This window comes from Bos indicus, chromosome 23 (assembly GCF_029378745.1).
Source record: "Bos indicus isolate NIAB-ARS_2022 breed Sahiwal x Tharparkar chromosome 23, NIAB-ARS_B.indTharparkar_mat_pri_1.0, whole genome shotgun sequence".
Classification (NCBI taxonomy): Eukaryota; Metazoa; Chordata; class Mammalia; order Artiodactyla; family Bovidae; genus Bos; species Bos indicus.
Window position 1 is genome coordinate 26,851,325 of NC_091782.1, and position 26,577 is coordinate 26,877,901.

The 26,577-nt window shown below is 40.0% G+C and overlaps 1 protein-coding gene across 2 annotated transcripts; it reads right to left on the bottom strand.

Annotated features, from left to right (window-relative positions):
* Positions 1 to 1,430: 1,430 nt before the first annotated feature.
* LOC109577038 (HLA class II histocompatibility antigen, DQ alpha 2 chain-like) lies at positions 1,431 to 7,534 on the bottom strand. 2 transcript variants are annotated; one of them, XM_070778137.1, is made up of 5 exons: positions 7,387 to 7,534; positions 3,053 to 3,301; positions 2,327 to 2,608; positions 1,900 to 2,073; positions 1,431 to 1,741 (listed from the first exon to the last, which is right to left on the bottom strand). In XM_070778137.1, exons 1-4 carry the CDS (start codon positions 7,466 to 7,468, stop codon positions 1,919 to 1,921), a joined length of 768 nt encoding a protein of 255 aa, XP_070634238.1. In that variant the 5' UTR covers positions 7,469 to 7,534; the 3' UTR covers positions 1,431 to 1,741; positions 1,900 to 1,918. The 2 variants fall into 2 exon arrangements, with proteins under 2 accessions (XP_070634238.1, XP_070634239.1); XM_070778138.1 differs by lacking the exon at positions 1,900 to 2,073.
* Between the last annotated feature and the right edge of the window lie 19,043 nt (positions 7,535 to 26,577).

Sequence of the window (26,577 nt, forward strand, 5' to 3'; positions counted from 1 at the left end):
ATGTTGTCCTTCTTAGGATGTCTCTCTCATAGGCTCATGCTTTTCTTAGCAAGGAGGGCTGGGTATATTGGGCTTTTTTTTGTTGTTGTTGTTTTTGGCTGTACTCCAGGGCAAAAAGAAATGCACAGGAATCCAGTGAGACTGATTTTGACTTATCTGCCTAGAGACATACTGCAGCCATATTCACTTTATTGTGAATGGCATGTCAGGAAAATCTACATGGTTATCTAGCAGGAATTCACTTAGGAGGTGAGGCAAACTACACCTGTGTTCTCAGGACCCTTAATATGTCTGTGGCCTCTAACCCATCCCTATTCCCATTGCTACTAACCTTACATAAAGACAAAGTATTTGGTCCTTCTCAAATACTTGCATTATTGTCTTATTCTAATCTTTTCCTAATTGACTTTTCTTTCTCTGCCTAGGGAATCCTTATTTCTTTAAGGGTGAGGAGAGGAAAGGAATGCTTTTACTATCATCATTCACTTTTCACAAATTTGAAGTTTTGGGAACACGTTTTGACTTTTGGTACTTTTGAGATTCAAAATTCTTTTCTTCTATTTCTCGGTCATAAATTTACTAGATGTCCATCAGCAGATGAATGGATAAGAAAGCTGTGGTACATATACACAATGGAGTATTACTCAGCCATTAAAAAGAATACATTTGAATCAGTTCTAATGAGGTGGATGAAACTGGAGCCTATTATACAGAGTGAAGTAAGCCAGAAAGAAAAACACCAATACAGTATACTAATGCATATATATGGAATTTAGAAAGATGGTAACAATAACCCTGTATATGAGACAGCAAAAGAGACACTGATGTATAGAACAGTCTTTTGGACTCTGTGGGAGAGGGAGAGGGTGGGATGATTTGGGAGAATGGCATTGAAACATGTATAATATCATATATGAAACGAGTTGCCAGTCCAGATTCGATGCACAATACTGGATGCTTGGGGCTGGTGCACTGGGATGACCCAGAGGGATGGTATGGGGAGGGAGGAGGGAGGAGGGTTCAGGATGGGGAACACATGTATGCCTGTGGCGGATTCATTTTGATATATGGCAGAACCAATACAATATTGTAAAGTTTAAAAATAAAATAAAATTTAAAAAAAGAAATAAAAAGTACAAAGATTTCTTGGTTTCTGTATTTCTGATATACCAAATCTACACAACCAAGGGAGAAGGGTATATATTACCTTCACTGATGTCTGAATTAAGGAGAAGGGTGGAAGAACCAAGGGTGGGAATAGAAGGAAGAGAGAAATATTAACCTCAGTTAAGATGGCAACACATTATCAGTTGACACAGGTTGCTCCTGTGTTATTGGGCATGAAACATGATCTGAGAAATGAAATGAAAGAGGCCTAAAACATAATACAACGTGGTCCTAGTCAGCCCTGAGATGAAAGACAGAAAAAATTTAAATAAAAGAAGGATTTATTGCTTCCGTGGTGACATGTGATCAGGGTCACTAGAGATTAGGTTATTGGGTGGAATACCGTAGCAATTCCATGTTATGCAACTAATGAGAAGAGAAAGAAATATCACATAGTCAGGGCAAGAACTCTGAGGTATATGTGAACTCTGAGGTGATACAGCATCCTATTTCCCAGAGAAGAGGTGAGCAGAGGAGGGCAGAAGGAGAAAAGGTACGTGATGAACTTGGCCAGAAAATAGTTCCAGGTCATCTAGTATGTCCATTTTTCTGTTCTTGTAGATGGACAGTACACCTGCAACAGGAAAGACATGAGATCAGTAGGTTCCAGGGGGCTCTTTTGCCATCATCATGCTGTTTCCCAATTCTACAACTTTCAACCACATTTGTAACCTCTTCCCACTTTCCCTTGTCTGTACTGTGTCCCCAGATCAAACAAATCTGAATCCTTACCTTCCTACTGGAGTGTGACTCACAAGGGCCCTTGGTGTCTGGAGGCCCCACTTGAGCGCAGACCTCGGGTGATGAGGACAGTGCCCACCACGATGCCCACGAGGCCCATGGTCAACCCCAGGGCACAGACCACAGTCTCTGTCAGCTCTGACATAGGGGCTGGAATTTCAGGCTCTGTGAAAGTGAAGTTGTGGAACTCTGAATACAGTGTTGGTTCATGTGCAATATATGAGGTCGGGTAGGGGGGTGTTGTTCATTCTGCAAGACTCAGTGCACCAGGCTTAGAGAGGAGGATGAAGTGTATCTTTAGAAATCCTTGAAGTGTGGAAAACAAGCTTTGGACCATGAGATTTAGGGATTAAAGGCAGGAGGTTTGTATACTTGATTGAGAAGAAAAGGTACTGAAAGGGGTGAAATTTGTACATACCCCAGTGTTTGAGCAGTGGCTCATCCAGGCCCCAGTGCTCCACTTTGCAGTCATAAACATCATCATCAGAAGGGCGGAAGGGGAGATAACTTATCTTGAGGTAGGAATAATCACTTCTGAGGAGGAAGCTGGTCTCAGAAACATGCTCTGTGACAGAGTGCCCGTTTCTCAACCATGTGATGTTGATCACAGGGGGAAAGATGTTGTCCACGTGACAGATGAGGGTATTGGGCTGACTCAGCATCACGGGAGACTTGGAAAACACAGTCACCTCTGGAACCTCTATGGTGAGGAAACAGCACAGATGTGAAACAGGAAAAGCTTGGCGCTGATTCTGCACTGCCTCCTGGGGGAGCCCTCCCACCACCGTTTTCCAGTCTGACAGTGGAGGAGCTCTTGTTTGCCTTCTGCTGGGAGACGCTATGCTCTGCCCACGCTTTATCCCCGTGCTGTCTGTGGGCATGCTTGTTAAAGAGGGAGGTCTGTGGGACTCCTCCTTGAGGGATTCAAGGAATATGTTATGGGAGTAAGGGTCCTTATATTACATGGAAATATGTGATCTTTGAGATGGGAGAGGATGAGTGTTCAATAATTACTGTGAAGTCTGGGGACTCTTGGAAAAGTTTTACAGAGTGGTGAAGGATATCTCTCCTTAGAGAAGAAGGCTGTGAAGCTTGATACGAAATAATAGATTTAGTAAAGAGAAGTAGAATGGTGGACACTTACCATTGATAACAGGGGTAAAGTTGTAGAGTTTTGTCAGAACATCCAAGTTGTGTTTCGCTATAGCTATGTTTCTCAGTGCACCTTGCGGGTGAAAACGTCTTAATTTATCAAACATAGGCAGCCTCCAGACAGCCTCTTCCTTCTCCAGGTCCACATAAAACTCCTCGTCTCCATCAAATTGGTGGATGTACTGGCCAGAAGGACCATGAGATTGGTAGAAGTCTGTGCCATAAGTGCCAATGTGGTCCGCTGATAAGTGAGGGTGAGGAGCAGAAAGGTGGAAAACAGAGAGAAAGAACATATTAAACAAAGTAACAGAAGAGATTAACCTTCAAAGACTGTGGGGTTCATCTTTAGCACAAAGTCTCTAAACAAAATTCCTGGTATCTGCTTCCTTTCCCCTCAGTATTGGTAGCTGTCCTGTTAGAATTTAGGCTGTTTTTGCACTATAACATATGCTCACAATGGCAGAATTTCACAGGCCCTGTTTATTGCTATTTCCTTTGTCCCCAGCTCAGAGCCTGGCACAGCGTAGGCTTGTAATATTGTAATGTAAAGAAAAAAGAAAGAAAGGAATGAATGAATTATCCCGGTATTGGTATACTTCCCTTTGCTTTGTAAGTTTTCTCTGTCACTTAATTCTTTCATCACTTAATAACACATCCTCTATGATTCTTTTCCCCTCAGGACTGACTCAGAGCAGGATGTTTTCTACACAGGATTCATTTCTTATTTTTTTAAAAAGGAAAAGCACAGAGAACCTCATTGTTTTAAGAGTTTCTTCTAACTGTTATAGGGTATAAGGAAGAATATGACAAGGACAGTGAAAGTATTACAAAATATTATATACAAAGAATAAACAATGTTTCTAAGTTGGCTGTTTTGTTAACAGTGAGAAGTAAAAGTGTAGTCGCTCAGTCGTGTCCAACTCTTTGCGACCCCATGCATGAGGCTCCTCTATCCATGGGATTCTCCAGGCAAGCATATTGGAGTAGGTTGCCATTCCCTTCTCCAGGGGATCTTCCCAACCCAGAGATCAAACCTGGGCCTCCCACATTGCAGGCGGATTCTTTATCATAACCAGGGAAAGTAGTGATCCTTAAAGGAGAGTGACTGATTCCTTCTGAAATAAAAAATGGATGTTTTATTTTGGATTTCTATTTCCCACCTCTATTTTTTTTTTCTTTAAGGAGGTTACTAAATGCCTCCTTTTTTGGACTCAATACATATTTGTTGAGGACTCAAGGTAAACTGGGGCTTCCCTGATGGCTCAAATGATAAAGAACCTGCCTGCAATGCAGTAAATCTGGTTTGGGAAGATCCCCTGGAGAAGGGAATGGCAACCCACTCCAGTATTCTTGCCTGAGGAGTTCATTGGACAGGGGAGCCTTGTGGGCTATAGTCCATGGGGTTGCAAATGGTCGTATGCAGCTGAACGACTGAACAACAATAACAAGGTAAACTATGTCCCTTTTCTTCAAATGGACAGTGTACTTTTCTGAGGATGCCAAAGCAGATTGACTCTGCCCAGATGAGCCTAACTGGAGAATTTTGTCCAGACACATATGAGCCTTTTATCATTTTCTCTCCTTCCTTCCTCATTTACTGAGCATCAACAGAGTTTCAAACATTGTTAGAGACAAAGAGTAAAACATCAGTCAGGCATGACCTCTGCTCACAAGAAGAATATTGATTAATGGGAGAGTCAGGTGAGTAAAACAGCAAGTACAGTGTACTGTTATGATTTCTGTAATGGGTATATCCAACAACATCATCTGATCTCATCTGTCAATCAAACTAAGTGAGGTTTTCCTTTTATGTTCTTTGGTCTTGGTAGTCATCTGTGTTTTCCCCCTGAAATGAAATGATATTTTAGGATTTCCTGGCCACCTCCAGTTCATTCCTGAAATTTCTGCTTAGTTACCAACTATTTTAGCTAAGTTCTCTCATTACACATGTTTTGATCCCATTGTAACCTCCAACCTCTCCATCCCAATGTCCTGCTTTCAAGTCAATCTATACTCAGCATGATGTTCTTGGTTGATCACTTAAAAGGACTTTCAATAATGCCCCCTTTATTGGGAGGAGGCTTCCTTCCTTGACTCCTTTCCAATCATAAATATATGCAGTTCTTCTTTTTTATCTGGTACTTGTCCTGAGTTGCCAACAGTGAAGTACATCACACTGCTGTGCCAACTGGAACCAATTCACTTTTATAGCTTCAGCCTCAGGTGGGTCCATTGCCCTGCTCAGCAATACTCCTTCTGCTTTTCTGCACTATTTTCTTAGCATTACTAATTTTCATACCCTCGATGGGGCAGACAGTTTATCTTTCATTTCCGAATCCCTCAAAACTTAGCTTGCTATGTGTTCAAAAATGTGTACAAAGTGTCAATTACTATTCTTGAGGATCTCAGAGGCTTTGAGGAAGACTTACAAACAGAGAGGTAGCAGAATTATAAGACAGTCTGATCAACAGTGACCAGGGCAGCAGTAAAACTCATGAGTCCCTAAGCTGAGGTAGACTTTCTTCCATAAAAATACTAACAGTCATATTTTAATGATCATACTGGTATAAAGACAAGCATAATCTTGCCTAAATTAAAACATTTTCTTCTTTATTTTTTCTTTTCTTTCTTCTACTTCTAGGAAGAAAAGTTCATTTTTCTTCTAATTAAAATAGTGAAATATTTTCATGGGGCCATAGAAGCACTGCAGGCCCTCAGCACTGTGCTCACTGGACCTAAAGGGTAAGTTAAGCCTGATCAGGACACTCTGGTGTGATGCTGAAGAAAGAAAATGTGGAAGTGCTCTGGAGAAGCAGGTGAAACTTCCACTAACACACACACAATTAGAATGGGAGCTGCTGTGGTTACTAAAGTTGCTGAAGATTAAACTCTATTTTATTTTCCCTTTGAACTATCTCGCCTTTCTACTTTAGTTTTTACACTTAATGTCTATAAAACAACAGCAATGTGAGCCAGAGTTGGATCCTGGAAGAAAAGGAGGCCAAAGGAATGTAAGAAGAGACAGGGTAAAGTGCAGGGGAACAGCAAAGGCTTAAGGGGCCAAATAAATAATCTGGGCTTGCCCATTCTTCTTTTTCAAAGACTTCCATAGATGGGTCAAAGAATAGGTAATTTGGACCAACAATTTGAAAACGATGTAATTTAATTCACCAAGTTTCTTATCATAAAGTTCTCAATTTTAAAGTCAAAATGAGGAAATTTCTCACTTTGTTAAAGAAAATGAAACAAAACTACAAAAGAACCCTCCTATCAACGCAGTTAGATGCCAGAGACAAGGGTTTGATCCCTGGGTTGGGAAGATCCGTTGGAGGAGGGCATGGCAACCCACTCCAGTATTCTTGTCTGGAGAATTCCATGGACAGAGAAGCCTGGAGGGCTACAGTCCATAGGGTCACAAAGAGTTGGACACAACTGAAGCGACTTCGCTCGCACTCATGCACACTTATAATGGTAATACTAAAAATAATAAGAATAATCTTGACATTTTTGTGTCTTAATTACTTATAAAGCATTCCTACATACCTATTTTACTTGATTATTTGTGAGGTGACACAAATGAAGTAACTGAGATAAAGTGAGGACCATGTGGTAAAATGCCTTGTGTGAAGGCACTCAGTCGGGCTCACAGCCCTCCCCACCTGTGCCAGATGCCAACATGGAAATGTATGTAGGTCTGAGACTAAGAAGGGACATCCTTCTTTATATCTACATAGAATATATAATTCATGGAACTATTTACATTAAGAAAAGCTGTAGGAGAAATCTATAAAAAGCTTCAAAAGTTGTTCAAAGAAATTTGGGAGCAATAGTTCACAGAATTTTCATAGCAAAATATCAACTCATGGAAACATCTCTAATTTTTGAGGCAATTGTGAATGAATGCCCCAGAACCCTCCAGGACATATTCACTGGATCAATATCAAAGACAGAATAATGTCCTTGGTCAACTCTGCAATAGCACAGGTAGCAAAGAGAGTGGTGGGCCTGGATTCTGGTTTCCTGAAAAAGGAATGACTGTCATTTTTAGATTTGCTTAATATTGAGAACATTTTGAGGGGCCTCTACTATTTCTAGGCCAATCGCTTATCTTTTTCCCCCTCCAATTTTCTTTCTTTCTTTCTTTCTTTTTTAAATTTTATTTTATTTTTAAACTTTACATAATTGTATTAGTTTTGCCAAATATCAAAATGAATCCGCCACAGGTATACATGTGTTCCCCATCCTGAACCCTCCTCCCTCCTCCCTCCCCATACCATCCCTCTGGGTCGTCCCAGTGCTCTCCACATCCCTCAACTGTGCACTTACCCACAATGTCTTCACCTCCACAGAGGCTTGTCATGGTGGTCAGGGTGAGGGCCCCCAGAATCAGAGCTCTGTTTAGGACCATCCTCTTCTCAGGGTAGTCTCAGTAGTAACTGTTCTGAGTTGCAGAGCAAAGGTGAGGGCTGAACTGAGAAGGAACTCTAAAGACACCCACACTATACTCTGCCTGGTCAGGTTTTGTCCAATCAGAAAAATCCTCTATGATGACACCTCAGTTGCTAGATGAAGACTGTGTACTAAGAGACCTGGAACGGGCTGGGAAATCCCCTGGTTCTGATGCAGCCTCCACTCAGAGTGGACCAGAGGGATCTTTCTATGAAAGGAGGGAGGGTATTAAATCAGAGCCTTCTCACATGTGTGTATGCCTGCTGGTGACAAGAGGACTGGGAGTTTCTCTGCAGCCTCACGGACAGATGAGGACATGGCTAATATGATGTCTTACAGACTATTCTGGACTATAGCTTCTAAGAATTCTTCCCTGAGTTGGGCCCCTTCCCTGGCAGCTCTACCTCCTTCCCTTTCCTGGCCTCCATAAGTGGATTAGCTCTTTCTCTTTGCTTCCGGAGCACATATGTGTGTATGCATGTGATGCTCAGTTGCGTCCAACTCTTTGCGACCCCATGGACTGTAGCCCGCCAGGCTCCTCTGTCCATGGGATTTCCCAGGCAAGAATACTGGAGTGGGTTGCCATTTCCTATTCCAGGGGATCTTCCTGACCCAGGGATTGAACCCAAATCTCCTGCATTGGCAGGCAGATATTTTACCATTGAGCCACTTCAGAAGTCACATACTACATATGGAATTGTCTTAATATTGAGCTGATCCAAGTGATTTCTGCTGGTTTTAGTCAAGGAATACCTTTGCCTTTTCTACCTGTAGAAATTCAGTTGAGTAAATTATTCTTCTCATGCTCTCAAAAGCTCCAGTATTTGCACCCAGGGCAATGTAAGTACTTAGGGTGTTATGTAATGTTGCCTAAAATAACTATATGATCTTTCATCTGATTTTTCCCCTGTTTTGAGTATTCTTTGTGTTCTGTGTTTTGCTAAACCTATCTATATTTAAAGGAATTTGGGGAGCATTGATTACATTAATGGATGCTCTGGCTGATTTGCTATATAGTTTTTTTTTTAATTAAAAAATATCAAGTCAAATACTAATGGTAGAATTCAGGGGACTGACCTGATTTAGAAAATTGATTTTCTTTCTTTAATATACTCAATATTTTCATATTCTGCCTTGATATTTTTTTGATGTTCTGATTCTATAAACAAAAATTTAGGCTAATTTAATATTAAAGCAGAGACAAAAATATCTTTAACACTGTTTTAATCAAGTAACAGCTCCTTACAAGAGGAAATTTTAAGACAGTTGAATAGAGCAAAGTGAAAGATTACCCTCTTAGGGTAGCCTCTATGACTACATTCCTTACTGTGTGAATTTGAATTTCATTGTAAGTTTGGCACTAGAGTGAACAGTGGTCTAAGCCAAAATTTTCTCCTTAGTGTTTAGAAGCCCTGAAGGTTTTCCTTCAGAATTAAGGAATGAAAAAAAAAAAAAAAAGAAAGAAAGAAAAAGAGGAAAAAACCCTCTGTAATAGAAACTCATTAACTTGATAATGGGTATGCTGAATGCAACTTGGTACCCCCTAAACAATTTCAGAAAATGGCAAAAAATTTAAAACCAAGATGAGATGTGAATTCGAAAAAACCTCTGCTGCACGTTCCCTCCACCTACCTGCCTCGATATTTCAATTATCCTGCCACATTAAAACTCCAAGTATTTGTGAGGAATTAATGACTGAGCTAAAGTCAAAGACAATTTTTAAAGGAGAACTTTTTTTTTCAAAAAAATTGATTTTCTCTGTGTTATGGAAGCCATAGTTTAATGGGGGTTTCATTTGGAATCAATCACCCTGTCCTTATTAGATGTTCCTCAGTTTCTCAGCACTGTCTTACCTCACAGTGACAAAGACTATATAAAGAAGATTGAAACAGAAAGAGACCTGGTGTCTAGAGCTGCCTGGGACTAGTAATTAGGCCTTGGTGTTGCCAGGAGCCGGCCTGCTACTCACAACTAGGTTTTGGTGTTTTCTCGGTGAACATAAGCGATGTGGTACAACAGCACCAGACAGCCATCCTGTGAGCAGGATGGATCAAAACAGAAAACAAGGCCACTTAGATGATGTCTCAACACAGACAAAATATGAAGTTTTCAAACCACAAAAATGATCAAGCAAACTTATCTCCTAGATAATGTGAATGACCTCTGCTTCTTTACTAATTACAGCTTTAGCCTCAGTATAGTTTTCCTTTCTCCTTAGAAAGATTTATTTAGATGCCCAATTATAGGATTGGGCATATCCTATATACCCAATAAAGGTATTATTTACCACCTGACAGAATCCAGCTGAGGTCAGAGTCACTGATTCTTAAATCATCTGCAAAATTACCTATTGTTCAGTTGCTAAAAGTTGTGTCCAACTCTTTGTGACCCCCATGGACTGCATTGTGCCAGGCTTCCCTGCCCTTTACTATCTCCCAGAGTTTGCTCAAACTCACGTCCATTGAGCAGTATGTGAACTGAGAACTTCTAGATGTACAAGCTGAGTTTTAGAAAAGGGAAAAGAACCAGAGATAAAATTGTCAACATTCTTTGGATCACCTAACAGGATCCCAAACCCTATAGTCATTTAAGGGTCAGTTTTATGTGGTGCCTAGGCTATGGTCCTCAGTTAATCTAGGTGCTGCTCTGAAGATATCTTACAGATGTGATTAAGGTTCGAAAATCAATTGAGTAATTGATTAAATACATTAAGTAAGAGAAATTATTCTAGATAATCTGGTGAGTCTGGACCAATTTCATGAAAAGTCTCAAGAGCAGAGCCAAGTTTTCCTGGAAGAAAGGGATTCCACTGTGGGCTGCAGCTTCAGCCTGTGTTGAGAGTTCCAGTCTGCCTTTCCTGACAATAGCTTGCCCTATGGGTCTTGGACTTGCCTAGTTCAACCTCATGATTGTGTAAACAAATTCTTTTTAGTGAATTTCTTAAAAGACATCCCTAATAGGTTGTGTTTCTTTGGTTTCAACTTCATACTGACATGTCCATGATTCTCCATGGTGAGTTGTCTCCCTCACTGCAATGAACAATAAAACCAACTTGTTCATCCATGGACGTGCTTCTGATGGTCCTTGGCTGAAGACATTAACAGCACTTCTTTAGAGTGTTGTGAGGAACATACATATACTGCACCTGGAATTAAAAATTCCCAGGCCTCTTTAACTGTACTTGCAATACATTAATATCATCTCCATTTTACAAGGAGGACATTGAATTTCAGAGAGGTGAAAGAATTTGCACAAGGTCACACAGCTGATGAGTGCAGAGCTGAAATGTGACAAGATCAAGCCATGAGTCCTTGTGGAGGGAGGAAGGGAGTGAGGGGGTCTCCTGTGTGGCTCCAGAATGCAGTGTCCTAACATAATTAGAATAGATATTTGACCCCTATTGGTGGCCTTATTATTCTTTCTAGTCTCTATCATTATGGACCAAGAGAAATTTTGAGGTTCTATTTGAGATATGCTTCTTTTACCATGCAACATCCTCTTTTCTATGCAATAAACAACTATGCTTTTTTTCTGGATCCAGACTTATCTATTTAATATCTTAAAGAAATGACTTATGACTTGGGAAATGGTCAAAAGTTTTCTTGATGATGCTTTAGAATTTCATCTACTAATATTACAGTTAAAAAATTAAACTCAAATTAGGAAGGTTGATTGTTACACAGGCAGGATCAGAATTATATCTTGGGTGGGATGTTGTAGAGAAGTCTCAGATCTCACAGGCTGTGGGTTGCAGGGCAAGTCCAAGCAAGGCAATGCACTCAGTAAGAGATAGAAGATGAACTTTCTGTCTTTAACCTGATTCTGCCTCTTCTTTTCCTGCTATCACAACAACGAACATTGTTCTAGTTGCTTCTGTCTTTAGGTCATAATTTTAGCATAAACTAAAATTATTAGTGAATTAGACTCAGAGAACAGAATGGTCTCTGTTTGTTTCCAAGGCAAACCATTCAAGAAGAAGCTAAAGTTGAACGGTTCTATGAAGACCTACAAGACCTTTTAGAACTAACACCCAAAAAAGATGTCCTTTTCATTATAGGGGACTGAAATGCAAAAGTAGGAAGTCAAGAAATCCTTGGAGTAACAGGCAAATTTGGCCTTGGAGTACAGAATGAAGTAGTACAAAGGCTAATAGAGTTTTGCCAGGAGAACACACTGGTCATAGCAAACACCCTCTTCCAACAACACAAGAGAAGACTCTACACATGGACATTACCAGGTGGTCAACACTGAAATCAGATTGACTATATTCTTTTCAGCCAAAGATGGAGAAGCTCTATACAGTCAGCAAAAACAAGACCGGGAACTGACTGTGGCTCAGATCACCTTATTGCCAAATTCAGACTTAAATTGAAGAAAGTAGGGAAAACCACTAAACCATTCAGGTATGACCTAAATCAAATCCCTTATGATTATACAGTGGGTGTGAGAAATGTATTTAAGGGACTAGATTTGATAGACAAAGTGCCTGAAGAACTATGGACAGAGATTCATGACATTGTACAGGAGACAGGGATCAAGACCATCCCCAAGAAAAGGAAATGCTGAAAAGCAAAATGGCTGTCTGAGGAGCCTTACAAATAGCTGTGAGAAGAAGTGAAAAACAAAGGACAAAAGGAAAGATATTCCCATTTGAATGCAGAGTTCCAAAGAATAGCAAGGAGAGATAAGAAAGCCTTCCTCAGCGATCAATGCAAAGAAATAGAGGAAAACAATAGAATAGGAAAGACCAGAGATCTCTTCAAGAAAATTAGAAATACCAAGGCAACATTTCATGCAAAGATAGGCTCGATAAAGGACAGAAATGGTATGGACCTAACAGATGCATAAGAGATTAAAAAGAAGTGGCAAGAATACACAGAAGAGCTATACAAAAAAGATCTTCATGACCCAGATAATCACGATGGTGTGATCACTCACCTAGCCAGACATTCTGGAATGTGAAGTCAAGTGGGCCTTAGAAAGTATCACTACTAACAAAGCTAGTGGAGGTGATGGAATTCCAGTTGAGCTATTTCAAATCCTGAAAGATGATGCTGTGAAAGTGCTGCACTCAATATGCCAGCAAATTTGGAAAACTCAGCAGTGGCCACAGGACTGGAAAAGGTCAGTTTTCACTCCAATCCCAAAGAAAGGCAATGCCAAAGAATGCTCAAACTACCACACAGTTGCACTCATCTCACACACTAGTAAAGTAATGTTCAAAATTCTCCAAGCCAGGCTTCAGCAATATGTGAACTGTGAACTTCCTGATGTTCAAGCTGGTTTTAGAAAAGGCAGAGGAAGCAGAGATCAAATTGCCAACATCCGCTGGATCATGGAAAAAGCAAGAGAGTTCCAGAAAAATATCTATTTCTGCTTTATTGACTATGCCAAAGCCTTTGACTGTGTGGATTACCACAAACTGTGGAAAATTCTGAAAGAGATGGGGATACCAGACCACGTGACCTGCCTCTTGAGAAACCTGTATGCAGGTCAGGAAGGAACAGTTAGAACTGGACATGGAACAACAGACTGGTTCCAAATAGGAAAAGGAGTATGTCAAGGCTGTATGTTGTCACACTGCTTATTTAACTTATATGCAGAGTACATCATGAGAAATGCTTGGCTGGATGGAGGACAAGCTGGAATCAAGACTGCTGGGAGAAATATCAATAACCTCAGATATGTAGATGACACCACCCTTATGGCAGAAAGTGAAGAAGAACTAAAGAGCCTCTTGATGAATGTGAAAGTGAAAGAGCAGAGTAAAAAAATTGGCTTAAAGCTCAGCATTCTGAAAACTAAGATCATGGCATCTGGTCCCATTACTTCATGGCAAATAGACAGGGAAACAGTGGAAACAATGGCTGACTTTATTTTTCTGGGCTCCAGAATCACTGCAGATGGTGATTGTAGCCATGAAATTAAAAGACACTTATTCCTTGGAAGGAAAGTTATGACCAACTTACACAGCATATTCAAAAGCAGAGACATTACTTTTTCAACAAAGGTCCATCTAGTCAAGGCTATGGTTTTTCCAGTGGTCATGTATGGATGTGAGAGTTGGACTGTGAAGAAAGCTGAGCACCGAAGAATTGATGCTTTTGAACTGTGGTGTTGGAGAAGACTCTTGAGTGTCCCTTGGACTGCAAGGAGATCCAACCAGTTCATTCTGAAGGAGATCAGTCCTGGATGTTCATTGGAAGGACTGATATGAATCTGAAACTCCAATACCTTGGCCACCTGATGGGAAGAACTGACTCATTTGAAAAGACCCTGATGTTGGGAAAGATTGAAGGCAGGAGGAGAAGGCGATGACAGGGGATGAGATGGTTAGACGGTATCACCAACTCAATGGATATGAGTTTGGGTAAAGTCCAGGAGTTGGTGATGGACAGGGAGGCTTGGTGTGCTGTGGTTCATGGGGTTGCAAAGAGTTGGACACGACTGAGTGACTGAACTTTGACAAAAACCAAATTTGTTACTTTTGTCTAAAAGGAAAATAAAATACCTTTTCCATAAGTTAATGGTAGAAATAAAAATTGCATTTTAAAATATTAATTTTGTCCAATAGTTTTCTGAAAATTTTCCTGCCATGGTGTTAATACCTAAAATTGTCAGTGTATTAATAAGTGGAAAGAGTCATTATAACTTACATCTTTGAGCACTCTCTGAGAAATTATTTCAATAGAACTTGTGTTAATTCTAATTAACATCTACAGCATTCTTTAAGAAACTGTGCATTTTCAAATTCTTCAGTTCTGACTTTCAACTGTTTTGTCCAGATTCAATCAAATTTATTATGCAATGGTGACATGTCACTAAAACTTCAAGCCTCCTCTATCTTGCAGTAATTAAAGATGCTTCACATCTTTAGGGTACTTTATCATAAAAATGGGATGAAAACTATTATATGATAGTTAATATGGATAAAATGAAATAAATAAGTAAAAATTATAAAGTTTAAATACAGTCTAGTGTTTGGAACATAACTAGTATTCACAAATGAGAGAACTATATAATAACTAATATTAATTGTACAATGCAAAGAAGTAGAGGAAAACAATAGAATGGGAAAGATACCTGTTCAAGAAAACTGGAGATACCAAGGAAATATTCCTGCAAAGATGGGCAGGAAAAAGGATAGGAACAGTATGGACCTAACAGAAGCAGAAGAGATTAAGAAGAGGTGGCAAGAATACACAGAAGAACTATACAAAAAAGGTGTTAATGACTGGGATAACTAAAATGCTGTGATCACTCAACTAGAGCCAGACATCCTGGAGTGTGAAGTCAAGTGGGCCTTAGGAAGCATTACTACAAACAAAGCAGTCGAGTTGATGTAATTACAGCTGAGCTATTTAAAATCCAAAAAGATGATGCTGTGAATGTGCTGCACTCAATTACCAGGAAATTTGGAAAGCTCAGCAGTGGCCACAGGACTGGAAAAGATCAGTTTTCATTCCAGTGCCAAAGAAGGGCAGTGCCACAGAATGTTCAAACTAGCAGACAATTGTACTCGTTTCATATGCTAATAAGGTTGTGCTCAAAATTCTTCAAGCTAGGCTTCAGTATGTGAACTGAGAACTTCCAGATGTACCAGTTGGATTTAGAAAAGGCAGAAAACAAAATTGTCAACTTCTGTTGGATCATAGAGAAAGCAAGGGAATTTCAGAAAAACATCTACTTCTGCTTCATTGATTAAGTGGTCTTTGACTTCTGCTTCATTGCTAAGGTCTTTGACTGTGTGGATAACAATGAACTTCAGAACATTCTTAAAGAGGAATACCAGATCACCTTACCTGTCTCCTGAGAAACTTGTATGCGGGTCAAGAAGCAACAGTTAGAACCAGACATGGAACAACAGACTGTCTCCAAATTGGGAAAGGAGTACATCAAGGCTGTATATTGTCACCTTGCTAATTTAACTTCTATGCAGAGTACATCATGCAAAATTCCTGGCTGGATGAAGCACAAGCTGGAATCAAGATCAACAACCTCAGATATACATGTGATACCACCCTAATGGCAGAAATTGAAAAAGAATTAAAGTGCTTCTTGATGAGGGTGAAAGAGGAGAGTGAAAAAGCTGGCTTGAAACTCAACACTCAAAAAACTAAGATCATGGTCCCATCACTTCATGGCAAATAAAAGGGGAAAAGAGTAGTGACAGATTTTATCTTCTTGGGCTCCAAAATAACTGCGGTTGGTGATTGCTGCCATGAAATTAAATGATGCTTGCCCCTTGGAAGGAAAACTATGACAAACCTAGACAGTGTATTACAAAGCAGAGACATCACTTTGCTGACAAATGTCCATATAGTCAAAGCTATGGCTTTTCAAGTAGTCATGTTCAGATGTGAGAGTTGGACCATAAAGAATGCTGAGCACCGAAAACTTGATGCTTTCAAATTGTGGTGCTGAATGAGATGCTTAAGAGTCCCTTGGACTGCAGGGAGAACAAACCAGTGAATCCTAAAGGAAATCAACTCTGAATATTCAATGGAGAGGCTGATGCTGAAGCTGAAACTCCAATATTTGGTCACCTGATGCAAAGAGCTGACTCATTGGGAAAAAACCCCGATGCTGCAAAAGATTGAAGGGAGAAGAAGTGGACAAGAGAGGATAAAATGGTTAGGTAGCATCACCAACTCAATGAACATGGATTTGAGCAAACTCTGGGAGATAGTGAAGACAGAGAAGCCTGGAGTGGTGCATTCCATGGGGTCACAAAGAATTGGACATGACTTAGCAACTTAACAACAACAGCAATGGTGCCTAAGCCAGAGATGATTTCCAGGTGGCTCAGTGGTAAAGAATTCACCTGCCAATGCAGAAGATGCAAGTTTAATTCCTGGGTCAGGAGGATCCCCTGGAAGAGGAAGTGAAGACCCAATCTAGTATCTTGCCAGGAAGGTCCCATGGACAGAGAAGCCTCAAGGGCTGCAGTCCATGGGGTCACGAAGAGGAGGACATGATTGAGCATGCACAAGCCAGGGACACCCTATAGCTTTTACCTCATTCATCCAACCTCCTCTCTGTGGCAGTCTGGTTTTGTGGGAGTCTGTGAGACACAGAAGCACTAATTGTCACTAGGCCAATTTCTTTGACCAGTGTTGCATCAGTCAGATTTTTAATGTAACAAATTACTCCAAAATGTAGTGACTTTAAACAATCTTTTAGTATTTTCTCTGGATTCTGTAAGACTTACTAGGGGAAAAAACTCTACAGTAATCAAGATAATTTGGACCTTAACTTACAAATGTAAGTAAGTCAATTATATCTCAATAGAGCTGGGGGAAAAACCCTTAGAACATTTTTGGACTCTGAATCAAGGTTTTCAGTCCTTGGTATCTAATTAAATGTTATGCATTTTAAAAGAATATATAGCATTATATTTTTCTCCCAACAATTCCTTTCCTGATCTGGATTGGGAAAATTGGTGAAGATTTTGTAAAGGACACACAAACACAACTCTAAAAGAAGATGCCTTTGGTATTGCTTTCAAACACTGTGAGCTTGTGTTCTTGCTAAGGTTGCTGATAGCTCATGGATGTTTGATAGTTGACGGGGAGCAGCGAGTAAGAGAATCATTGTTTTTCAATAAGCTATGGCTGGTGCTTTAGGGATGTTATCTTGTTAGAGTCTCACACTTGCATTATCAGGCAGGTATGGCGTTACCCTCAATTTATGGAAAAATGAGAGGTGAAGGCCAGCAAGAATGTTTGAGTTCTGGCTTAAAACTCATTGTCCTATAAAAGCAGAAGTGCTCAGCTTCGAAATCCCAGATTCTCATATAACTTATTCTGCAACTCTCTTCACTTATAATCAGTGTCTGCACTGTCCAATATGTTCACCAAAGTGGCTACTGAATATTTACGAGTGTTAATTCAAATTGAGATGTGCTGTGTCAAATATATATCAAAGTTCAGAGTATTAGTATGAACAAAAATTTAAATATCTCATTAATTATTTTTGTACTGCTTGTATGTTGAAATAATATTTTGGATGTATTGGGTTCAGTTCAGTTCAGTCACTCAGTCGTATCTGACTCTTTGTGACCCCATGAATCGCAGCACGCCAGGCCTCCCTGTCCATCACCAACTCCCGGAGTTCACCCAGACTCATGTCCATCGAGTCAGTGATGCCATCCAGCCATCTCATCCTCTGTCGTCCCCTTCTCCTCCTGCCCACAATCCCTCCCAGCATCAGAGTCTTTTCCAATGAGTCAACTCTTTGCATGAGGTGGCCAAAGTACTGGAATTTCAGCTTTAGCATCATTCCTTCCAAAGAAAACCCAGGGCTGATCTCCTTCAGAATGGACTGGTTGGATCTCCTTGCAGTCCAAGGGACTCTCAAGAGTCTTCCCCAACACCACAGCTCAAAAGCATCAATTCTTCGGCGCTCAGCCTTCTTCACAGTCCAACTCTCACATCCATACATGACCACAGGAAAAACCATAGCCTTGACTAGCAAGTAGTCAAGGCTTTGTTGGCAAAGTAATGTCTCTGCTTTTGAATATGCTATCTAGGTTGGTCATAACTTTCCTTCCAAGGGGTAGGCGTCTTTCAATTTCATGGCTGCAGTCACCATCTGCAGTGATTTTGGAGCCCCCAAAAATAAAATCTGACACTGTTTTCACTGTTTCTCCATCTATTTCCCATGAAGTGATGGGACCGGATGCCATGATCTTCGTTTTCTGAATGTTGAGCTTTAAGCCAACTTTTTCACTCTCCACTTTCACTTTCATCAAGAGGCTTTTTAGCTCCTCTTCACTTTCTGCCATAAGGGTGGTGTCATCTGCATATCTGAGGTTATTGATATATCTCCCAGCAATCTTGATTCCAGCTTGTGTTTCTTCCAGTCCAGCGTTTCTCATGATGTACTCTGCATAGAAGTTAAATAAACAGGGTGACAATATACAGCCTTGATGTACTTCTTTTCCTATTTGGAACCAGTCTGTTGTTCCATGTCCAGTTCTAACTGTTCCTTCCTGACCTGCATACAGATTTCTCAAGAGGCAGGTCAGGTGGTCTGGTATTCCCATCTCTTTCAGAATTTTCCACAGTTTGTGGTGATCCACACAGTCAAAGGCTTTGGCATAGTCAATAAAGCAGAAATAGATATTTTTCTGGAACTCTCTTGCTTTTTCCATGATCCATCGGATGTTGGCAATTTGATCTCTGCTTCCTCTGCCTTTTCTAAAACCAGCTTGAACATCAGGAAGTTCACGGTTCACATATTGCTGAAGCCTGGCTTGGAGAATTTTGAGCATTACTTTACTAGCGTGTGAGATGAGTGCAATTGTGTGGTAGTTTGAGCATTCTTTGGCATTACCTTTCTTTGGGATTGGAGTGAAAACTGACTGAGTTTTCCAAATTTGCTGGCATATTGAGTGCAGCACTTTCACAGCATCATCTTTCAGGATTGGAAATAGCTCAACTGGAATTCCATCACCTCCACTAGCTTTGTTCGTAGTGATGCTTTCTAAGGCCCACTTGACTTCACATTCCAGGGTGTCTGGCTCTAGGTCAGTGATCATACCATCGTGATTATCTGGGTCGTGAAGATCTTTTTTGTACAGTTCTTCTGTGTATTCTTGCCACCTCTTCTTAATCTCTTATGCATCTGTTAGGTCCATACCATTTATGTCCTTTATTGAGCCCATCTTTGCATGAAATATTCCCTTGGTATATATTGGGTTAGTGTATATTATTACAATAAAAAAGAGAGCTTGGTGTTAGTATAAGATAGACACATCAATAAATGGAACAGAATAGAGCAGAAGTAGAGCTACTCATACACTATCATTTGATGTTCAATATAGATACCATGATAATTTGGCAGGGAAAGAATAATGTTTTTAACATATGGTCCTGTACAAACTGGGTTTCCCAGGTGGCACTAGTGGTAAAGAACCCACTTGCCAATGCAGGAGACACAAGAGACATGGGTTCAATCCCTGGGTTGGGAAGATCCCCTGGAGGAGGGAATGGCAACCCACTCCAATATTCTTGCCTGGAAAATTCCATGGACAGAGGAGCTTGGGAGGCTATAGTTCATAGGGTCGCATAGAGTTGGACATGACTGAAGCAACTTAGCATCCCCCCACACACTGTATAAGTTAATATCTGTACAGAATAAATAAACCTGACTCCTAATGTATACAGAAAAATAATTCCAAATTGACTTCAACTTATTAGCTAAACTGTGAAGTATGTAGAAGAAAACAGGCGAATATCATTGGACCTTGAGGTAGTCATTGACTTAGAGTGTAAAACTACTAATGATAAAAACTTTATTTTTAAAAGGATTGGTTAATAGCATTTCATGAAAATTGAAAACTGCTCCTCAAGAAGCATCATCTAAATGCAAGCTACATATTAGGGATAAATACTTGCATCATATATCTGATAAAACACTGTGTTTGAACTGTATCAAGGAGTCCAATAATTCAGTAATACATAGACAGGGATCAATAAAATTAAAAGGCAAAGTATTTCATAAAAGACTTTATGTGAATTGCCAACCCACGCATGACAAAACATCTTTGCCATCAGGGATAAGCAATTTGTATTGTCCCTCCTGCCTTCCCAGAGTAACTTACAATTTGTTCCTTTCTTATACATAGACAATTAGTTGCTCTGAGCTTCCAGAACAGATGGATTAGGGAGAAGATTTGTTGAGGTGTTATTTTCAACTTGTGAACACTATTTAATTAAAATTTAAACATTTATTTTATTAAAACTATTCATGTTGGGGGCAGTATAATTATTTGTTGTTGGGAGACTGTCTTGTGCGCTGTAGAAAGTTTATTAGCATCCCTTGCCTCCATCCATTAGATGCCACTGAAAACCAAAAATGCCTCCAGCATTGTCAAATATCCTCTCAGCGGAGAGTGGTGAGGACCGCCTTTGAGAATTACTGCTCTATAGTACTAATACAAAGTTGACTGTATCCTGGCACTATCTGGAGACCTTTAAAGATACTGATGCTTGGTTCATAGATTCTCTTTATAGACCCTGAATTAATTGATCTAGGGTACAACAGGGCATCACATACTGAATCTTCTTTGGATAGTGGGAACAACTCTAGGGTGCTTTTATATTTCAGTTTCTTTAAGAGGAGGTTCATGGAGAGACGTACTGGTGGTGGCTTGCAGGAGAAGATATTTATTGTTTGCATAGTGGTAATCAGTCAATCCTTAAGAAAATCAACCCTGAATGAATATTCATCAGAAGGATTGAAGCTGAAGCTCCAATACTTTGGCCACCTGATGTGAAGAGTCAACTCATTGGCAAAGAGCCTCATGCTGGGAAAGATTGAAGGCAAAAGGAGGAGGGGGTGGCAGAGAATGAGATGTTTAGATAGCATCACCGACTTAGTGGACATGAATTTGAGCAAACTCTGGGAGATGGTGGAAGACAGAGGAACCTGGTGTGTTGCAGTCTATGGGGTCACAAAGAATTGGACATGACTTAGTGACTGAACAACAACAGCTTGATATTCATGGCATAGTAAGCTTCTTCTTCTTTTTTTAAAAAAATGTAAAATTTATTTTAATTGGAGGTTAATTACTTTACAATATTGTATTTGTTTTGCCATATATCAACATGAATCCGCCATAGGTATACACGTGTTTCCCATCCTGAAGCCCCCCTCCCTCCTCCCTCCCTGTACGATCCCTCTGGGTCATCTCAGTGCACCAGCCCCAAGCATCCAGTATCATGCATCGAACCTGGACTGGCGACTCGTTTCATATATGATATTATACATGTTTCAATGCCATTCTCCCAAATCATCCCACCCTCGGCCTCTCCCACAGAGTCCAAAGGACTGTTCTATACATCTGTGTCTCTTTTGCTGTCTTGCATACAGGGTTATCATTATCATCTTTCTAAATTCCATATATATGCGTTAGTGTACTGTATTGGTGTTTTTCTTTCTGGCTTACTTCACTCTGTATAATAGGCTTCAGTTTCATCCACCTCATTAGAACTGGTTCAAATGTATTCTTTTTAATGGCTGAGTAATACCCCATTGTGTATATGTACCACGGCTTTCTTGTCCATTCATCTGCTGATGGACATCTAGGTTGCTTCCATGTCCTGGCTATTATAAACAGTGCTGCGATGAACATTGGGGTACACGTGTCTCTTTCAATTCTGGTTTCCTTGGTGTGTATGCCCAGCAGCGGGATTGCTGGGTCATAAGGCAGTTCTATTTCCAGTTTTTTAAGGAATCTCCACACTGTTCTCCATAGTGGCTGTACTAGTTTGCATTCCCACCAACAGTGTAAGAGGGTTCCCTTTTCTCCACACCCTCTCCAGCATTTATTGCTTGTAGACTTTTGGATCATAGCCATTCTGACTGGCATGAAATGGTACCTCATTGTGGTTTTGATTTGCATTTCTCTGATAATGCGTGATGTTGAGCATCTTTTCATGTGTTTGTTAGCCATCTGTATGTCTTCTTTGGAGAAATGTCTATTTAGTTCTTTGGCCCATTTTTTGATTGGGTCATTTATTTTTCTGGAATTCAGCTGTAGGAGTTGCTTGTATATTTTTGAGATTAGTTGTTTGTCAGTTGCTTCATTTGCTATTATTTTCTCCCATTCTGAAGGCTGTCTTTTCACCTTGCTTATAGTTTCCTTTGTTGTGCAGAAGCTTTTAAGTTTAATTAGGTCCCATTTGTTTATTTTTGCTTTTATTTCCAATATTCTGGGAGGTGGGTCATAGAGGATCCTGCTGTGATGTATGTCGGAGAGTGTTTTGCCTATATTCTCCTCTAGGAGTTTTATAGTTTCTGGTCTTACGTTTAGATCTTTAATCCATTTTGCGTTTATTTTTGTGTATGGTGTTAGGAAGTGTTCTAGTTTCATTCTTTTACAAGTGGTTGACCAGTTTTCCCAGCACCACTTGTTAGAGAGACTGTCTTTAATCCGTTGTATATTCTTGCCTCCTTTGTCAAAGACAAGGTGTCCATAGGTGTGTGGATTTATCTCTGGGCTTTCTATTTTGTTCCATTGATCTATATTTCTGTCTTTGTGCCAGTACCATACTGTCTTGATGACTGTGGCTTTGTAGTAGAGCCTGAAGTCAGGAAGGTTGATTCTTCCAGTTCCATTCTTCTTTCTCAAGATTGCTTTGGCTATTCGAGGTTTTTTGTATTTCCATACAAATTGTGAAATTATTTGTTCTAGCTCTGTGAAAAATACCATTGGTAGCTTGATAGGGATTGCATTGAATCTATAAATTGCTTTGGGTAGTATACTCATTTTCACTATATTGATTCTTCCAGTCCATGAACATGGTATATTTCTCCATCTATTAGTGTCCTCTTTGATTTCTTTCACCAGTGTTTTATAGTTTTCTATATATAGGTCTTTAGTTTCTCTAGGTAGATATATTCCTAAGTATTTTATTGTTTTTGTTGCAATGGTGAATGGAATTGTTTCCTTAATTTCTCTTTCTGTTTTCTCATTATTAGTGTATAGGAATGCAAGGGATTTCTGTGTGTTGATTTTATATCCTGCAACTTTACTATATTCATTGATTAGTTCTACTAATTTTCTGGTGGAGTCTTTAGGGTTTTCTATGTAGAGGATCATGTCATCTGCAAACAGTGAGAGTTTTACTACTTCTTTTCCAATGTGGATTCCTTTTAATTCTTTTTCTGCTCTGATTGCTGTGGCCAAAACTTCCAAAACTATGTTGAATAGTAGTGGTGAGAGTGGGCACCCTTGTCTTGTTCCTGACTTTAGGGGAAATGCTTTCAATTTTTCACCATTGAGGATAATGTTTGCTGTGGGTTTGTCATATACAGCTTTTATTATGTTGTGGTATGTTCCTTCTATTCCTGCTTTCTGGAGAGTTTTTAATCTTAAATGGATGTTGAATTTTGTCAAAGGCTTTCTCTGCATCTATTGAGATAATCATATGGCTTTTATTTTTCAGTTTAAGCATGTAGGATCTTAGCTCCCTGACCAGGGATCGAACCCACACCCCCTGTGTTGGAAAGTGAAGTCTTACCCACTGGACCACCAGGGAAGTCCCACCAAGGTATTATTAAGAAATAAGCTCCTCCAGGTTTATAACAGCTTGTATTCAGTTATCTCGGAGAAGGCAATGGCACCCCACTCCAGTACTCTTGCCTGGAAAATCCCATGGATGGAGGAGCCTGGTGTGCTGCAGACCATGGGGTCACTAAGAGTCAGACACGACTGAGTGACTTCACTTTCACTTTTCCCCTTCATACATTGGAGAAGGAAATGGCAACTCACTCCAGTGTTCTTGCCTGGAGAATCCCAGGGATGGGGGAGCCTGGTGGGCTGCTGTCTATAGGGTTGCACAGAGTCGGAAACGACTGAAGTGACTTAGCAGCAGCAACATTCAATTATCTGAAGGACCAAGAATCTCTCCTTTTCAACCCCAAACGTCTGAATGGCTCTAAGGATAACAGATTCTCTTTTTATTCATTATAGTAATCCATGAGATGATGAGTGAGAAAACCAATTCGCGTATTATAGAAGAGTAGTTGCAACATCATCTTTTTAATGTGATTATAGTACTAAGGACATTGACTCATTGCTAATTGGACTGTTCACTACCATGTCCTAAAAGCTCATGACTTACAGGTCACATGACCTTCTAGACTCAGAAAGAAGAAAATCAAGTTAGCAAGAGAAGGAGAAGGAAAACTGTGTACTTGATCAACATGGTTAGTTGAATCTGGGCTCTAGACTTGTTCATGTCTATTGTCCAGACTTTTCCCACTTAGCAAATCTTAGATCTATAGATCCTAAAGCACAGCCTCTATGTTTTAAGTATTTAGATGACTCTACAAAAGTGATTACAGTTCACTTGACAAACCTCTCAAAAATATCAGAGACATCATTTTCATAGACCACTAATATTTTATTATGAACTTCAACAGCTTGACTAACACCCTCCCCACCCACTCACCCCACTCACCCACCCCCAGCCCACTCTGGTTGCCATCAGTCTCCTGATAAAGAACTAGAGTTCACCTGAACTCCAGCCACACCCTAGGTGTTGTGAAATGCAAAACATCTCTTAATAGTCCAAACTGACACATCCATACCTATTGGAGACAGATTCCTCAACTCTTAGAGTGATCCAGACCTGTGGACATTATTTACCAGAGACTGTATCTTGTGCTTATTTCTTCCACAAATCAATAGCAGAGAATCAATATTACTCATTATGAGGGAGAACTTGAAGTAGTAGACAGCTTTGAAGCAGTAAAGCTTTGAATAAAAGAAGCTTAATGAGGCAGTCCTAAGATGGCAGAGGAATAGGATGGGGAGACCACTCTCTCCCCCACAAATTCATCAAAAGAACATTTAAACGCGGAGTAAATTCCACAAAACAACTTCTGAATGCCAGCAGAGGACATCAGGCACCCAGAAAAGCAGCCCATTGTCTTCAAAAGGAGTTTTATCAACGATGCTGTATAGAAGGAGAAGTTTTGAGACTACTGTAAAAATAAGACTGAAACCCAGAAGCAGGAGGCTTAAGTCCAAACCCTGAGAACACCAGAGAACTCCTGACTCCAGGGAACATTAATTGACACGAGCTCATCAAATGCCTCCATACCTACACTGAAACCAAGCACCACCCAAGGGCCAACAAGTTCCAGAGCAAGACATACCACACAAATACTCCAGCAACACAGGAACACAGCCCTGAAGCGCCAATGTACAGGCTGCCCAAAGTTACTCCAAAACCATAGGCATCTCATAACTCATTACTGGACACTTCATTGCACTCCAGAGAGAAGAAATCCAGCTCCACCCACCAGAACACCCACACAAGCTTCCATACCCAGGAAACCTTGACAAGCCACCTGTACAACCCCACCCACAGCGAGGAAACTCTACAATAAAGAGAACTCCACAAACTGCCAGAATACAGAAAGGATACCCCAAGCTCAGCAATATAAACAAGATGAAGAGACAGAGGAATACCCAGCAGGTAAAGGAACAGGATAAATGCCCACCAAACCAAACAAAAGAGGAAGAGATAGGGAATCTACCTGATAAAGAATTCCAAATAATGATAGTGAAATTGATCCAAAATCTTGAAATCAAAATGGAATCACAGATAAATAGCCTGGAGACAAGGGTTGAGAAGATGCAAGAAAGGTTTAACAAGGACCTAGAAGAAATAAAAAAGAGTCAATATATAATGAATAATGCAATAAATGAGATAAAAAACACTCTGGAGGCAAAAAATAGTAGAATAACAGAGGCAGAAGATAGGATTAGTGAATTAGAAGATAGAATGGTAGAAATAAATGAATCAGAGAGGAAAAAAAGAAAAACAAATTAAAAGAAATGAGGACAATCTCAGAGACCTCCAGGGCAGGTTAAATGCCCCAATATTCAAATCATAGGAGTCCCAGAAGAAGAAGACAAAAAGAAAGACCATGAGAAAATACTTGAGGAGATAATAGTTGAAAACTTCCCTAAAATGGGGAAGGAAATAATCATCCAAGTCCAAGAAAACCATAGAGTTCCAAACAGGATAAACCCAAGGCAAGACACATATTAATCAAATTAACAAAGATCAAACACAAAGAACAAATATTAAAAGCAGCAAGGGAAAAACAACAAATAACACACAAGGATTATCCCATAAGGATAACAGCTGATCTTTCAATAGAAACTCTTCAAGCCAGGAGGGAATGGCAAGACATACTTAGTGATGAAAGAAAATAACCTACAGCCCAGATTACTGTACCCAGCAAGGATCTCATTCAAATATGAAGGAGAAATCAAAAGCTTCACAGACAAGCAAAAGCTGAGAGAATTCAGCACCACCAAACCAGATCTCCAACAAATGCTAAAGGATATTCTCTAGACAGGAAACACAAAAAGGGTGTGTAAACTCGAACCAAAACAATAAAGTAAATGGCAATGGGATCATACTTATCAATAATTACCTTAAACATAAATGGGTTGAATGCCCCAACCAAAAGACAAAAACTGGCTGAATGGATACGAAAACAAGACCCCTATGTATGTTGTCTACAAGAGACCCACCT